Raw genomic sequence first — 17082 nt, forward strand, 5'->3', positions numbered from 1 at the left:
CATCACATCCACTCTTTCTTACCTCCGTCCATGTTCCTTCGTTGCTGCTGAGAATCTTCTTCAGCTTTGATAGAGCCACGTGGTCCATTGGGTTTTCCAGCTCGCGCGTTTCCCCATCAGTTCTCCGTACATTTACTGAACGCACCATTTTCACAGCCGCCCCGGGCCCTGCTTGAAATTCTATTTGTATTTTCTCGACCGAGGCATCAGCGTGCGCTAAAAAAAAAAAAAAGAGGAGCACTTACCAGTTTAATTATTGAAGAGCATGAAATTCAATACACCTTTGTACGGGTCTGTTCGGCATAAAAGCAAATCTCTTGAAAATAAGGCCGTTCGGTTCTACGCCGCTGCTCGGCATTGTGTACTTTGTTACTCGCTAAACTTTGCTGTAATTACTTTGTGACTCGTTATCTTGCATTCAATTGCAGTGTATTAAGCAAATGGATTTATTACTAATTTTGCAGGAGAAGTCTTTTACCGTCAGCGCCTCTTGTTCATAATGGTTTATATGTAACGATAGGACTGAAGGTAAATCCAGCGCGATGTCAATAATATAAGCTCTGCTACATCGTTGCAAACATTTTCTTCACACTGACCAAATGCTCATGTTGTTGCCCTTAATCTGCTATTTAAAGATCAAAGGAGGCATAAATGGTTTTCTGGTTCCTCCTGGCACTTAATGCCGTATTTCCACTCCCCTAGTCACACCCCTGCTTAATTATTGCTGCTCATGGGTGGAGCATGACACAAGGATTCTCTCTTTTTTATGCCTTGTTAAATAATGAGCCATGCACCGTCATTAGACCCTGCACTGGGCATTACATAAAGGTCCAGTTTTGATTAAGGTGCTCATTTTAAAGACTTTTGCACAGAACTGTAATGTCACTTATTGTGAAGCCCTCGGGATATGTGCTGTCACCTCACCAGACGTAACTGATCAGGGAGGATTACTCTGATAGAAGTTACTTTGAGACCTCACTGAACTGAGGAGTTGCTAAATACTTTGTAACACCGTCGTCAACTCTCTGCAATCTATTCCACTTGTAAGAGCCATTCATCTTGTTTTCTAAAATGCTGCAATATAGGAAACAGGAAAAGAATGTCCGCAAACCTGCCCGAAAGAGGAGGACCCCAAAAACGCTGCGCAGCTGTGCAGACGCTGGCTTCCTCCACTGCAGCGTCTCAGCGTACAAGATTCATTTCTCTTGCAAGTGCAATACAATAAAGCCGATTCCATGTAAATGTATGCTAGGGCAATATGTCATTTTTTTAAAGAAGAAAATAAACGTATGTTTATCTTTCTTTATAATGCAAATGAGAATAGTGAGATCATTTACAGACACGCATATCGAGCTGCATTTGTTGAACTCTCTGTATTGGGCCCTTCCTTCCTCATCTTTCCTCTGAAGGTGAGTGGAACAGAGAGGCCATCTTAAAAAAAACTAAATTTTTGTATGACTCTGTTGGTTGTTTTTTATGCTGTATGTGTCTGTGAGAATTTATCAAATTGCATCATAATTGGAGTCTTTAGTAGAGTTGAGAACAAAGATTGACAGGAGGCTGGTCCAGCGAGCCCGGCCATTAATCCTATAAACTTCCCTCTGCCCCCTCGTCATCCTCGGCACCTCCTCTGATTAGTATACCCGGTGTGATGTCATGTGCGCGGCGATGATGTATCATCATGAGCATATTAATCAGAAGAGGCACCGGGATGCCGGCAGGTAGGAAAAGTCCGATGGCCATGAACTACCAACGTGGCTGCCGGATAAGGGTCTAACGAGTTTTTTTTGCTCAACTCTAGTTTTTAAGAAAATACAAAGACAGGTAAAGGTTGTGGACACTTCTGTAAGTCTTCTCTGTAATATATCTTCAAAGTTGAGCTATCGGATTCCTTAAAATGTTTGTTTTAGTAAATACTTGCATTCCACATTAACTAACAATTCCGGAGCATCAATTTAGAACTACAGTGCTGTCCCTCTGTTATTCCTCCTGGACGTGTTTTAAATAAACTGGATACTGTGTATTTCTATCCTCTCTTGTGAATAGGATGTGTCGCTATACACTGTGATGTTAGTGCAATGAATGCTGACAGTGCGTACAGGCACACTCACACTTCCAGGAGGAGTAACAGAGGAACGACATGTTGCAAAAAATTCTAAGAAAAGATGTTCTAGACAGATCCAAATAATATTCATTCTAACAGATTACCTGGTTTAAATATCAGCTTGACAGAATGCTCCCCGATGACATGATAAAGGGGGCAGTTTCGGGCATAGGCAGCTGTCGAGCTATCCTTCTCCAAGCAAACCTGGAAGCCAAAATGACTTGTCCGAGCGCACATGGAAAAATCCCGGGAGTCGGCCCGTCCGTGCGGCTGATCGGACCAGTAAACACTCTCTTTGCCCAGAACTTCTGCAGAAAACTTTCCCTGTGAGTTGATGGAAGAGATGTCATTATCTGCAGGTATCAATATGGCATTAAATATGTTTTGAATGAAACCTGCTACTTTTTAAATGAAATCCTTCTTAAAATCCAGGCGGGATCCCCAGCCGATACTTTGTGTTTCTGTGTTAGTGAGATCTTTTTTTTTTTTTCTTTTTGCTAAGTGCTTTTCAGTCTCTGGTTCCTCACAAGTCTATTATTATTCCCAGGAGAAAAGTGAAGGTTTTTGTTCATGGAGATTGATTGAAAATATGTTCAGGGAGGGGAAAAAAAAAACTTTTAAGAAAAACAAACCTTTGTCGGGGCCACACGCGGCCCAAGCCCGTATTAAATCACCACCTACTGCTTCCTTACTGAGTTCTCAAAGTCTGTGATACATTTCCCCAAACATTCTCCCAAAACACATATCATTTACCAGAAAGTGAAGTGCAGATATTGCCTCTAAATAAATCAGCGGCGCTCAGAGAGATTTGCAAATCCAAGCAAGTTATTATTCAATAGGTTTTCAATCTTATTTTTAATTTTTCTTAATTTTTCTTTTCATTTTCCAACCTTTTATTTTTACCTTTTTACATTTTATTTACTGTTTCTTCACTTAATCCTTTTTTCTTTGCTATTAATTTACTCTTTGTTCCATAAGCTGAATATTTATTGATTGAACAGATCTTTCCTTAGGCAGAAGGTCAGTTTGCCATTGATCTTTGCGTCTTCTCAGGACTGTAGATTGTCACTTAAGTATTGATGATACAGAAGGCGAGAAATGGTGGATGGTCGGGGGGGGGGGTTTGACCAATAGGCGCGAGAAGTGAGCGTTCATGGGACTTCTGGGGTATACTGGTTCTACACTGGTTTTACTTGTGTAGTACGCCAGATGGTAGGTCATGCAATGCCCCCCTGGGAAAAAGTATGCAAATTAGCTCTCCTCCAGAAAGAAGAGAAGTGTCTCTAGTGCCCCCTAGTTTGCAGATTGGTGTCTCTCCCTTTTGGAAGAGGCTTTGGTTTGGCTAATACTTCCGGGTTGGAAGGCTAATTGACGGGTACCACACTTACTTACAGAGTAGCCATATTTACCCATAGATAGCACCAGAGATATTTTTCTACCTTCTGGTGGAGAGCTAGTTTGAATGCCGTATTATAAGTGTCAACACCAACAGCTTTATATGCAACTTCCATAGAGTTGTATGGATGATCTGTGTCATTGCTTCACCTCCTCCAATGTAAATCCACCTCACTGGGAAAATACTGGTCAGTTGGGGTCCGGCGGAGGTATACTGACCAGTAAAGATGGGTTACCTATCCTACAGTTGTCAATGCCTGGAATGTGACATTATATGGGTTGCCCTATCCGGGCTTCTGACAATATTGCCTGTAATGCCAGCTTACTAGAAAGAACAAGTTCCTTTCTTTGAGTGAATATGGGATAACCCCCCTATTATTCCTATTATTACTGTCTTTGCCCAGATCAGACACATTGTATCAAAGCCTCTAAATTTAAATCATTGAATTTCCATTGACTGACAGCAGGGAGAAATCTTAAAAATGGTGCAGAATTGGAATGCAAAGTTTGTATGGGGGGGAGGGGACCTGAATAAAAGCCCCCTAGAGAGAGCTTCCATCACATTTATTAGTTTGCACATACTTATTAATACATTTCTGGAGGAGATTATAGTAAGTCTATCAGGTGTTAATTGGCCACGCCCACTGTGTCTAAGCCACACCTCCCAAAAAAGAGCAAAATTAAAAGTCATCTTCACAAAGTATTAAAAGCGACATTAATGTTACAATAATTACAATTCTGTTTCTTTTTCTAGATCGATTATTCTATTTTATTATTTTTGGAGAATTTTTTTTTTTTCCATTCACCCTTTATTCATCTTGTAGAGAAATATAACTATATAATACATTGAATTTATTGAACTTTTTGTCCTTTTTTTAGTTTGCTATGGAAATCTGTATTACCTTGGAAAGATCTGGATTTCACAGGTGATTTATTTAGATGAAAAGGTAAAATTAAATAAAGAGAGCTAAAGATAAGATATAGAAAGACGTATACAGAGATCCCTATGGATAGGAGAAATATACGTCTTTTGATATCTTGTCTTTATTCTTTTTTAATCGTAACTTTTATTATAAAAATATTTCCTTGTTTTGCAAATCACCTGTGAAGACTGGATCTTTGCAAGGAAATACAGATTTCCACATCAAGTGGTGGAGAATGCGGGCACATAGCACGTAATAGTATAAATGTTATAAGTCATAGTTTATAATAGCCGGTGGATTGTTCTCTTATAAAGTATCTACGAGGGTCCCTGAGAAGGTTTCGAATATTTAATTATTACATTATAATAAAGTGTGCTTATCACATAAACTTTGCACAGCAGAAAGTTCCCTCAACAATCAGCCAATCACAGGCAGCCCCAGCGATAAGCTGTAACTAAACTGTTCAATTCCGTTGCAGCGCCACCACTGGAGAAATAAAGCATTACACATTTTCCATTAAAATCAATGGGCTGAGTAAGTAATGCTGAGACCTCCAGAGCAAGACATTCTCTTTGTAGATGCTCTCCATTATTCTTAAAAAAAAAAAATAAGTGTCCTCAACAGGGGCCCCCTATTATAGCCCAGAATTCCCAATTGCTTTTATTACAGTATTGTAGTTTATAGAAACAAGTGAAACAAACATCAAACTAATTACATGTTCAGTTCACCTATGGGGACGTAAAACAAAATAACAAAATAAAAAAAAATAAAAAGTTTTTAAAAATATTAAAGAATTAAAAACACCAAACATAAAGTCAATCAACTTGTCAATCCTTTTCCCAGTACAAAAGTAAAGAATTAAAAAAAAAAATAAAATAAAATAAGCATAAGTCCGATCTATCAAAATATAAAATACCGTTGTGATAAATACCGTTGTGATAAATACCGTTGTTTTTTGATTGCCAAATGTCTCGCCCCTCTCACCCCCCCAAAAAAATGTAAACATGGAAAACACAAAACGTGCAAAAAATGGATTCTGCTCAAAGGGGTTAAAGGGCTATTTCCATTCCCAGGCGTTCCTGTAAATAGATGTGGAAACCACACACCTCTGACATGGGGGGGTCCCCAGTAATGGAGAGGTGACTGTCAATGCAAACTCTCGCCATTCACTTCAATAGCACAATATCACCAAAAGTCATGTTTCAGACTCCCATAGGAGTGGATGGAGCGACCTGCGCAGATACGTCTCCATTCACAGCAGCTCGATGGGGTCCGGTTCTTGATCCCAGAGTTGGGACGCACACCTATACCTATGCCACCGATGCCTGACGTGGTGGGAATACTCCTTTACGGCTGCAGCAAGAAGTTTTATGGAGAGAAGTTATGGGTAAAACCAAGTGCAAAATTAAATAAATAGAAGTCCCCCCGAGTTGATGGCACCATTGCAAATCATGAGCAATTGCTCACGGCTGCACTCCATCAGCGCTCGCTTCATCCCCAGTGTTGGCGTGTTCTCAATCTCGCAGATAGGTAGAAACACAACGTAAAAATGTTTGCTTTGCTGTTCATCGCCCCGGCCGCCTTCAGCCCAGTCTAAGCAATATACATACGATTAACTGCAGGCGAGAGTGAGGGAAGCGGGAGGCTATATTTTACTATGAGATGGAGCGAACCCCAGCGGTGAAAAGTACATTTCTGGGATGATAGTGAATTCTCTTTACCTCGGTCCTTGGCGTGTCCCCCGCTGACAAGTCTCTTGGATTAAAGGTCTGTTTCAGCACATTTGGTTCTGTTCCAGCAGATACTATTGGAGTCATTTTAGCAGCAGCTAAATCCTCCGCATTTCTTGTTACAGCGAACGCCTTTGACCTGAACATAAAATATTGCATCGCTGATCTTAAATATCTGGAAGACTTGTAGCAAACGAGAGTTCTGCTGTTTATTCGCTTCATGGAGTTTTTGAACTTTTTTAAAGTTGGCTGCACTTTTATTCGTATTAATTTTTAGAGATGAGCGAATCAATTAGATGCGAAACAAATATGTATCAAAATTTTAGGAAATTTGCTGAATTCAGAAAAGTCAAGCAAATTTGAGATGAACTGCCCCAAAAAATGCCCACTGCCATTTTATACAAAGCAGAAGATTTCATCAGCCAGTACAGGCTCTTATAACTTTGGGGGCGTCCAGGCGGGCTTTCCTATAATGCCTTGCAGCTATCACATTACATGGTATATTGGAGCCCTATCATAGCCTGTATAAAGCTGAGGCAGGGAATGCAGGAGCGATATTAGTATGAATCTGGATAGTGAGGGGATGTCACATCTCACAGCTATGAAGATAGAGAGAGAGAGAAAGTCATAAAATGCTGAACAAACATTATAGAAAGTGTGTGAAAGTATGGCAGTAAAGAACAGTTACCATAACCATTTATCTTTAAGTTACATATTACTAACGCTGTGTTTTTTTATTTTTTAGAAAGAGCTTGAATTGGTTTGGTTACAGTCCTAGGAGACCTCAGAGTGTTACACATGTGTTTTATTTGCTTCATTTGCAAATTTTTTTTAATAAATTCGACAATACAAATTTGAATTTCTAAAGATTTTCTCATCTCTAGTATTAAATGTCTTGACTTTGGACTTTTTTTTTAATGTAAAACAGCATAAAAAAAATAACCAAAGTGGAAATCATCGCAAAAGTAAAAGTATGTGAACCCTCAAACATTCCGAAATAATGGACATTTATATGAAGTTGGTCCATTCCCCACGCCCCTCTCTAGTCTCAGCTGCTGTAAACGCCTTCCCTCCTCTCTGAAGATTTTCTATGGGACTTTAGAGGATACAATAAGGAATTTATGACAATTAACCCATAGAAGCAAAGGGGCTCTGTGCAAGCCAGGATGGTTTTGTAGCATATCGCTATCCACGGTTGGTCATTAAACTTTGTAGATAATGTATTAATTTCATAAACATTAAAATCCCTGTTGGTACAAGGAAGCTTAAGACCTAGCTACAAATCGCCTATAAACTCCCTTAAAACTTTTGAGAAAGGCCCATGTTGGAGACGTTTGCACAAGCACTTCTTCCTTTGAGGTCTGTTTGGCCAAGCAATCCATGAAAAAAAAAAAATTGGATAGTTTGCGGGTGTATCGCCCTTGTATCCATAGACTTGCTAAATGAATCTACTCCTAGAGACACCTATACAGAATGATCCAAATTAATGGGGAAAGTCGATTGGAAAGTTTTAGAGTTTTCCATCCATGTTGAGTGGATCTTCTTGTGACCCCCTTCTTTCATTACCAAAATGCAACTAAAAAAAAAGAAACAATGTTGCAAACAGTCTAGATTGAAATTCTACTACCGTTTTATGTGCACAGCTCCAATGCAGACCTACCTGTGTGTGTCGATGGTGACACTCTGACCCCTCTTCTTGCTCAACGACAGACTTATTTTAGTTCGGAGGCTTCGATATAATGGTTACTAACCTTATGGACAGAACTTCGTTGACTTGTTGAATTGGAATATATTCTACTTTGAAATGATTTTGGTTAACATTAATGTCGGCTTCCACGTTTCCTGGAAGAATGATGTTGAGTTGTGTCCGGAGCTCCATTCCCGCCTGGATGAGATCGGTGTTCACTCCAAACGTAAATACAATGTCCTTGATCATGCTAAAAGATTGAGGGGGGAAAGGAAAGGTAGAATTCTAATTTTATTTCCATTTGTTAGTTTTGGATCTCCCCAAGTCCCTGTTACTCGTACCACTGCCCTTTAATGTCCTTCTAAGGAAGCCCCAGATCTGGGACCACCAGGAGTTATGACCTGAGCCTCTCTGATTGGCCTACAAGTTCTGTAGCCTGCACATGTTCGGCCTGGCATCTCAGCCGACCCTCCAGCCGTTGCTCAAGACCCCAATAATATGGATTTGCCAGTATCATACCTTAGAGAAAATTTGGATTTCAGGTTCATGTTGGATTGAAGTAGTTGGATGAAACTTGGGTCTTTTGGTTCAGGAATGATCTGGGCTTGAACTGTCAATTAGAAGAAACCTTTAATTAAAGGTTATGGAAAAGAACTATTCAGTCTTCATTCCGTCATTCATTTTCAGACCCCTTGATAGGCAGTTTGCAGTGTGCTCCTGATTTCAGACTTGGCTCCACAAGGAGTGACCCTCTTAGTAATACATGCTGGATTTGTGGTCTAAGTGTCCAGAATTCTGCTGTGTTTACTAGCTCTCATGTATCAGTAAAGCTTCATTCCTGGAGTGATTTCCCCTTCTAATACATTCCTGTTTGGTTATATCTCATCTCACTGCTCTGATCCTGCCTCTGACCTCCTCTACCCCTGCAGACTCTGCCTCCGCACCGATGTTGCCTTTATAATCTCTCTTTGTCTCCTTGAAGATTCTGCCTTGGTTTCTCACCTCTCTGTCTACACAGTCTACAATAATTCAGACCCTGGGCCTTCCTTTTCCTTTGTAATGGAGAAAATTCACCTTCAGTAGCGATTGAATGAACGCACGCACGTCTGATAACTATTCCTCCTTTTGCCCTACACATGTGTTTTCATTAGAGAGAATGAAGTAAATTGCTGCCAGACCTCTGAGGACAAAAGGATCATGAGATGAAATTCAGCAACCCATACTTTCTTCCCCTCCGACATCAGAGATCTGTGGAAAGTCAGGAGACCCCCAAACACATAAGATAGTCAGCTGATCCCACTCACTGGTATCTTTATCACAGAGAGAAGTAAGTAGGAGTAGAGAATGTCCAATGTCAGATCAATTGTCAACAGCAGCAGCACAGCCGGTTATGTAAAGGAGTTGCACAGATTCTACAGCAGCAGCCTAGCTGGCTATGTAAAGGAGTTGCACAGATTCTACAGCAGCAGCATAGCTGGCTATGTAAAGGAGTTGCACAGACTCTACAGCAGCAGCATAGCTGGCTATGTAAAGGAGTTGCACAGATTCTACAGCAGCAGCATAGCCGGCTATGTAATGGAGTTGCACAGATTCTACAGCAGCAGCATAGCCGGCTATGTAAAGGAGTTGCACAGATTCTACAGCAGCAGCATAGCCGGCTATGTAAAGGAGTTGCAAAGATTCTACATCAGCAAAACAGCCGCCTATGCAAAGGCGTTGCACAGATTCTACATCAGCTAATCAATACATAATTTGTATTAAGACTTTCCAGAAAAATTACTAATTTTGTATTTAGAGTAAAAAATGAGAAAGACTCATCTGTATATATACTCCAATATAAGCTCGTTGATTTCCCTGCTTTATTTCTCCTGTCATTGCAGGACATATAAACAGTGGCAAACCTCTACCCATGAAAATAACAGCTGTTGGGGGTCCCGTCATCATCGCTGCCATAGTGACTGCTCTTACCTTGCAGTTGAGCCCTTGTCACAGATGAGTAGTGCAAGCTGGTTTCCAGTGGGAGGCCGATGCAGGTTGGTACGACAAGACGATTCTCACTTGATAGTAAGGGTTTTGACCAATTTATATCCACCCCATCCCGCAGAGCGCTCACTGCCGATCTTAGGACAGAGTATTTATTACTGGGAAGAAACTACACAACAGAAACAAATGAATCCATATTAATTACATGCACAATATGCAGAAATTACCTTCATCCCATTGAAGTTAATCAGGTAACCATTACCAAGAATGGTGGGTGACCTTACCCAGATGTATCAGGGAAATCACTATGGAGGCAGCTGATGCATCTGTCATGGATTAATGGGACCTGACCTGTTGGCTGCATTCCTTATATTATTGGGTGAGGAAATCTCTTCTCTTCAGGCTCTATGATATCAAGTGAGTGGGGAATTGAAGGTTTTGTTTCCAGGACTTAAGCTGTTTGCAGCTCCGGCAGCTTCCCGATGTAGACAGTGTACAGAGCTATATCACAGCCTCGTACTTGGGTTCTGCAGCTCAGCTCCCACTTACTTCAACGGGAGCTGATCTGCAGTACTGAGATTGACCACTACAAAGGTTACGGAGCTGTACTGGTCGGGATCTGTACACCATTTATATCCGCAGCTGATTTGTGGGGGTGCTGGGTGTTGTACCCCATTGATCTGATATCGATGTTCTATGCTACTAATAGGCCATCAATATCAAAGCCATGGAAAATCCCTTAACTTTAAGAATCATTGAAAGGAGATGATTGTCAAGCGCCTTTTAGCAAAGCTTCTACTTTTCTTTTCTAAAATTTTACTTCGGCAGATACTGCCTGTGTGTAATCTCTCCACAACCCCTCTGCAAATTCTGCCATGGTTTCTCACCTTTCTCCCTACACATCCTGTGTTATCACTCCTCCTCCAGAATCTGGGTCGTCCCCTCTCTCATCAATACAGCTACCTCTCCTGAATACACCCCGTTCCCCTCTTCACCGTTATCTTTTACAATGAGAGAATAGAGAGAAAGAATCAGCCAGAAGTTGCCTGCTGTCACATCTACCGTATATTCCGGCGTATAAGACGACTTTTGAAGACTGAAAAATCTTCTGTCTAGTCTGGGGTCGTCTTATACGCCGGTAATGTTTTTGAACTTTCAGAAATTGACATGCGGGGATACTCTGGGGGTGTTAATAAGCTGCCGTGGCCGTATCCCTGCCATGTGGGAGTTAATATAAGGTGGAGGGAGTTAAAATACGGCGGCGGTAGGTCCAGACAGTCAGCGCTTCTGTGCTGAAACTGACACATCGCTGCGCTGTGTCTTCTCAGGCCTGGGACACAGCGCAGCGTATTCCCAGCAGCGGAGACAGACAGAACCTAGCGAACTTTTCTGACACATCGCAGTGTCTTCCCAGCTCCGGACACAGCGCAGGGCTTCTGTGCCGACAGCTTTCACTTGTCACAGAAGCGCTGCGCTGTGTCCGGAGCTGGGAAGTTCGCATCGCTTCGGTGACAAGTAGTGTTGAGCATTCCGATACTGTAATATCACTTTGTAAATGTTTTTTTCCCAGCAATATGCGCTCCTGAAGGATGATGATGGAACTTGATATTCGGATTCAAAGAATTTTTATTTCAAACTAAAATACAACCGGTTTCGACTTCTTTGAGTCTTCCTCAGGTATAACATCATGCATATAAACAGATCTATCTACACACTTTTTATAGCAGATATCCTTGCTTGTCATTTTGGGTGGAGACTGAAAGATCTGTTTTTCAGACACACCCAGATACTCAGATATGCAGGATTTTGCACTCTGAGGAATCTAACAAAACCCATATACTAAATGACTTTCATACAGTTTTAAAAAAAAAAAAAAAATTTTTACACACAATTTTTTTTTTTTTTTTTTTTTTTTTTTTTCCTCCTTGGATTTACATGCTTTACCTCAAGATACCAAATAGGTGAGTGGATTTATACTGAGTATATACCCTTGGAATCTAACTACTACACTTAGAAGCCTGCGCTTCCTATTTTCTCTCCCTACAATCCCCTCTTGTTTCATAGATACTGTAATATCGGGTATCGGCCGATATTCGCGGTATCGGAATTCCGATACTTAATTCCGATACTTTTACAATATCGAATACCGGAATCGGAAGTTCCCATAATGCCTGCGCTCTGCAGTGTCTCTGAAGGATGACAAGCTGGATGGCAGAGCTCAGCTGAGATCCAGCCTGTCATCAGAATGCCATCCCAGCGTGGGAGAATTCTCCTGATTGTTTAAAAGCCGGCGGGCGGTAAAAAGTCGCCGGCTTTTAAACAATCACACAGCCCCATACTGCTTCCCCGCAGCCTCCCACCCCGATCCTCCGCTCCCCTCGCCACCTCCCATCCCGATCGTAAGTTAGGACCGGGCGGGGAGTGCAGCACAAAGGAGCGGGGAGCGAAGGACCCGGACGGGGAAGCCGGCAGTGAAAAGACTTCACCGCCGGCTTTCCCGTTCTGTGCTGCGCTTTCCCGCCGGTTATTTCAAATGAACAGCTGAGGTATCAGGTGATGCCGATCAGCTGTTCATTTGAAGTCGCCGCGGTGCCCTCAGAGGGTTCACGTGAGTTCATGCTTGACTGCATTGCATGAACTCACATGAACTTTCCCACGGTCTCACAGGTCAGCCTCACCTCCCAGACCCGTCATGATTGGTGTGTGCGGGTGTCTGTGCGTGTGTCTGCGAGTGTGTGTGGGGTGTCTGTGCAATGTCTGCGGGTGTGTGCGGTGTCTGTGAGATGTCTGCGAGTGTGTGCGGGTGTGCGCGATGTGTCTGTGCGATGTCTGCGAGTGTGTGCGGGTGTGCGCGGTGTCTGTGCGATGTCTGGGGGTGTGTGCGGTGTCTGTGCGATGTGTGCGGTGTCTGTGCGATGTCTGCGGGTGTGCGCGGTGTCTGTGCGATGTGTGCGGGTGTGTGCGTGCAGGCAGACATAGGCCGATGTGACACTACTACTCCCATCGGCCTATGTCTGTCCCCCGTCCACTCCTGCCAGCAGGATCAGCTCGATGGGAGCAGTAGTTCCCATCAGCCTGATCCTGCTATATAAATTGCCCTACTGTGTCCCCAATAAATGTTAAATACATGTCATTGGTGGCCAGTGGTTGCCTACAATAAATTAGATCATACATTACCTGTCCCCGCCGATCGCCACCTAAAATAAAGTAAAAAATAAAAAACTACACCTATACTCACCTAGACACCTAATTCCCCGAAGCCATCGATCTCCTGTAATAAAATATAAAATAATAAACCACAACCTTATCCTTACCCCTCCGTAGTAGTCCACGAGTGTCCCACGATGATCTCCAGTTTAGAGCAGCCACATAGAATGTGACCGCTCTGAACCGCTGCCGCCGCTAGAATGACGGGGCCGTAAAGCAGCCCCGTCACTGCATAAGCGGGTTCGCCGGAGTTCAGGCAGCGCTGCTCCGGTTAGCTCCTTTACGGCCCTGCTCTATCGTGAGAAATTCCCACGGTACAGCAGTGCCGTAAAGGAGGTCTCCGGAGCTGCGCTGACTGAATGCATTCCGGTGACCTCAGTCAGTGGCTCCCGCTGCCGGGAGCGGACGTGTTCCCGGCAGCGTGAGCTTACAGCAGCCATGCACAGCTGTCACCATCTCCAGATGTGACAGCTGTGCATGGGAGATCAGCGCAGGAACGTGGACAGGTAACTATTATTTTTAGTAAACTAAGAATTAAATAAAATGGTGTGTTTTATTTCAAATAAATTATTTTTTTCTTGGTGTAGTGTGTGTTTTTTCTTTTTAACACTTTGTAGGTTAGTAATGGGGGTGTCTTATAGACGCCCATCATTACTAACCTGGGCTTCATGGCAGCTGGCGCTGACATGAACCCCAGCCCTATTACCCCCTGCCACCGCACCAGGGCAGTGTGGAAGAGCGAGGCTAAGTGCCAGAATTGGCGCATCCTATGGATGCGCCATTTCTGGGGCGGCTGACGGCTTGTGTTTCTAGCCTGGGAGGGGGCCAATATTCATGGCACCCTTCCTGGGCTATTAATATCAGCCCCCAGCTGTCTGCCTAGCCTTTGCTAGCTATTAAAATAGGGGGGACCCCACGTCATTTTTTTTGGGGGGTCCCCCATTTTAATAGCTAGTAAAGGCTAGGTATTCAGCTAGGGGCTGATATTAGTAGTCTGGGAAGCTCCGTGGGTATTACCCCCTTCCCAGGCTTCAAACATCTGCCCCAGCCGTCTGCTTAACCTCCGCTAGAGACTAAAATGAAGGGGAACCCCACGCCAATTTTTTTTTAAAATAAATCCTTTATTTTAACACTAAATGACAAGTACAGTAATCAACACTGTCACTGTACTTCATATATATGTGACTGACATGTTTCTATCTATCTAATCTATGTGTGATTCTCTATTCCTTCTATTCTAAATTGTCGGGTACAGATGCTGAATTGCCGGCCGGCTTTTTTAAAGAGACGGTGCACGAAAACACTATTATATTTTTTAATAAATCCTTTACACTAAATGACAAGTACAGTAAGCAACAATGTCACTGTACTTCTTTTATATGTGACTGACATGTTTCTATCTATCTAATCTATGTGTGAAGCTCTATTCTTTCTGTTGTAAATTGTCGGGTACCGGCGTATGCCGCTGATGAAAATGGATGATAGTAATGTTGTTGTTGTATGCCTTATGTTTATGAGTGACAGTTTTCCTGCTATATACCTGCATGTCATAAGAATTTAAATTAAAAAAGGACCATGTTAAATTCAAATCTGTTTTTTTAAAATTTTTACCGGTGTTTGGTATGCGTTGGAAAAGGGGTAGTCTTATACGGTGAATATATCCTAAACTCTATATTTTAACAGGAAAGTAGGGGGGTCATCTTATACACCAGGTCGTCTTATATGCCGGAATATACGGTATGTCAGAAGCAGCAGGACAGCCGGCTATGTATTAGAGTTGCACAGTCTCTACCATAGTAAAACTGGGGGATTTTTTTTTTTTTAATAAAGAGTATTAATGAAGTTGCCTAATTTTGCCTTAATAGTACCAGGAAGGGCCAATTATAATTTTGCATTTATCCCTATGTGCTCCCATGATTGAATGCCATTCACTGAGTTTTTTGTCTTCAAAAGTGTTTTATGACATGAAACTAGAAAACAAAGTTATTTGTGAAGACTATAGGCCAAGTAAGATTTATTGTCAGGATCAAATGGATGAAGCTCTCAGCTGCAGTTTTTACGCTTCTGATATGGGCCGCACATTATGAAGCTTACCTGGAATATGTTCTCTATTGAGTTCTTGTTTATTACATGGTAGAAAATCTCTTGTCCAAACAACCTCAGGTAAAATGTTGCGAGCAGCTCGCTGGAAGAAAGTGGTTTCCAGTTGTGTAACTGTAATAAAACAAATTTTCCTTTTGTTGAACTTTTTTACTAAAAATAAAGCTTGAAAAACATATAAATAAAAATTGTATCGCATGTACACGTAAACTGCCCCAAATCAATATATGACCTGATAGCGCGGTGCTCCCCTTTGCAGTTAGGTAACTTTTACAGTTGAGATTGCAAAATAATTTCCACCTGCCCAAAAATTCTTGACATGGCGGCAAAAAATGATGGCTCCATTGTTCCATCCACCAGAATAGAGCAGGAGTGCGCATGCTCAGCTTCCTCTCCATCCATCCTTTATGGGGCTTCATGAGGGCATGCTCAGCTTCCTCTCCATCCATCCTTTATGGGGCTTCATGAGCGCATGCTCAGCTTCCTCTCCATACATCCTCTACAGGGCGGCATGAGCGCATGCTCAGCTTCCTCTCCATGCATCCTTTATGGGGCTTCATGAGCGCATGCTCAGCTTCCTCTCCATGCATCCTCTACAGGGCTGCATGAGCGCATGCTCAGCTTCCTCTCCATTCATCCTCTACGGGGCTGCATGAGCACATGCTCAGCTTCCTCTCCATCCATCCTTTGTGGGGCTTCATGAGCACATGCTCAGCTTCCTCTCCATCCATCCTTTATGGGGCTTCATGAGCACATGCTCAGCTTCCTCTCCATCCATCCTCTACGGGGCTGCATGAGCGAATGCTCAGCTTCCTCTCTATCCATCCTCTACGGGGCTGCATGAGCGCATGCTCAGCTTCCTCTCTATCCATCCTCTATGGGGCTGCATAAGCGCATGCTCAGCTTCCTCTCCATCCATCCTATATGGGGCTGCATGAGCGCATGCTCAGCTTCCTCTCCATCCATCCTCTACGGGGATTTATGAGCGCATGCTCAGATTCCTCTTCATCCATCCTCTACGGGGCTGCATGAGCGCATGCTCAGCTTCCTCTCCATCCATCCTTTATGGGGCTTCATGAGCACATGCTCAGCTTCCTCTCTATCCATCCTCTACGGGCCTGCATGAGCGCATGCTCAGCTTCCTCTCTATCCATCCTTTATGGGTCTGCATGAGCACATGCTCAGCTTCCTCTCCATCCACCCTCTATGGGGCTGCATGAGAGCATGCTCAGCTTCCTCTCCATCCATCCTCTATGGGGCTGCATGAGAGCATGCTCAGCTTCCTCTCCATCCATCCTCTATGGGGCTGCATGAGAGCATGCTCAGCTTCCTCTCCATCCATCCTCTATGGGGCTGCAGAAGCAAAATGAATGGAGCGCCGGTCTCTCGTGGGCAATGCTGATCCATTTTGATGGGTGGGTCCTGTTCTGGCGTTCACCAATCTATAACTTCTCGTAGCTGTCGGAGGGGGCCCTTCAACTCCTTATTCATTGATGGCCAGCAATGCAATATTAAACCCTAGAATAGTGAAGATGGACCTGATGGTGCACATGTCCTTCTTATGAGAACTGGTGGAGATATTGGGAGGAATAAGGTTAAAAAGTTTAAGGTTCTCATATTCCAGTTTGCAGCTGCATACTAAGAGCGAGAGGTTAGAAAATCCCATAATACACAGTGAATTTCTACAAGATGCAAATGATATTATTATTACATCAGGTATACACTTCAATTATTTAATTTTTGACAAAGAGTTTTATTTTGAGACCTGTAATGAATTGATGCCGGTATGTTTTTTTTTTTCTTTTTGACAGCTTCTTCTGACTCCCTGTAAATTATAGTAGCAAAGTGATATCTGAACAGGAAAATAGTTCTTAAAGTAAAAGCAGAATAATTCCGGTGGCGTTTGTACAGAGAGGTGGACTGTGGTGCAATCTGGAAAGCGGGAAATGACTA

At 42.8% G+C, this 17082-nt stretch overlaps 1 protein-coding gene across 1 annotated transcript in view; it reads right to left on the reverse strand.

Moving 5' to 3' along the window:
* LOC141157104 (vitellogenin-1-like) overlaps window positions 1-17082 on the reverse strand; it is a 164208-nt gene that overhangs the window by 90461 nt on the left and 56665 nt on the right. The window contains exons 16-22 of the mRNA XM_073643952.1: window positions 15124-15243; window positions 9808-9991; window positions 8359-8449; window positions 7904-8089; window positions 6144-6291; window positions 2209-2428; window positions 23-216 (exon numbers count right to left, since the gene is read on the reverse strand). Coding sequence (XP_073500053.1) covers window positions 23-216; window positions 2209-2428; window positions 6144-6291; window positions 7904-8089; window positions 8359-8449; window positions 9808-9991; window positions 15124-15243 — 1143 coding nt within the window. The remainder of the gene's footprint in view (window positions 1-22; window positions 217-2208; window positions 2429-6143; window positions 6292-7903; window positions 8090-8358; window positions 8450-9807; window positions 9992-15123; window positions 15244-17082) is intronic.

The sequence above is a fragment of the Phyllobates terribilis genome, unplaced genomic scaffold (genome assembly GCF_046119375.1).
Source record: "Phyllobates terribilis strain yellow unplaced genomic scaffold, ASM4611937v1 Scaffold_8__6_contigs__length_399053987, whole genome shotgun sequence".
In the NCBI taxonomy this organism is placed as follows: Eukaryota; Metazoa; Chordata; class Amphibia; order Anura; family Dendrobatidae; genus Phyllobates; species Phyllobates terribilis.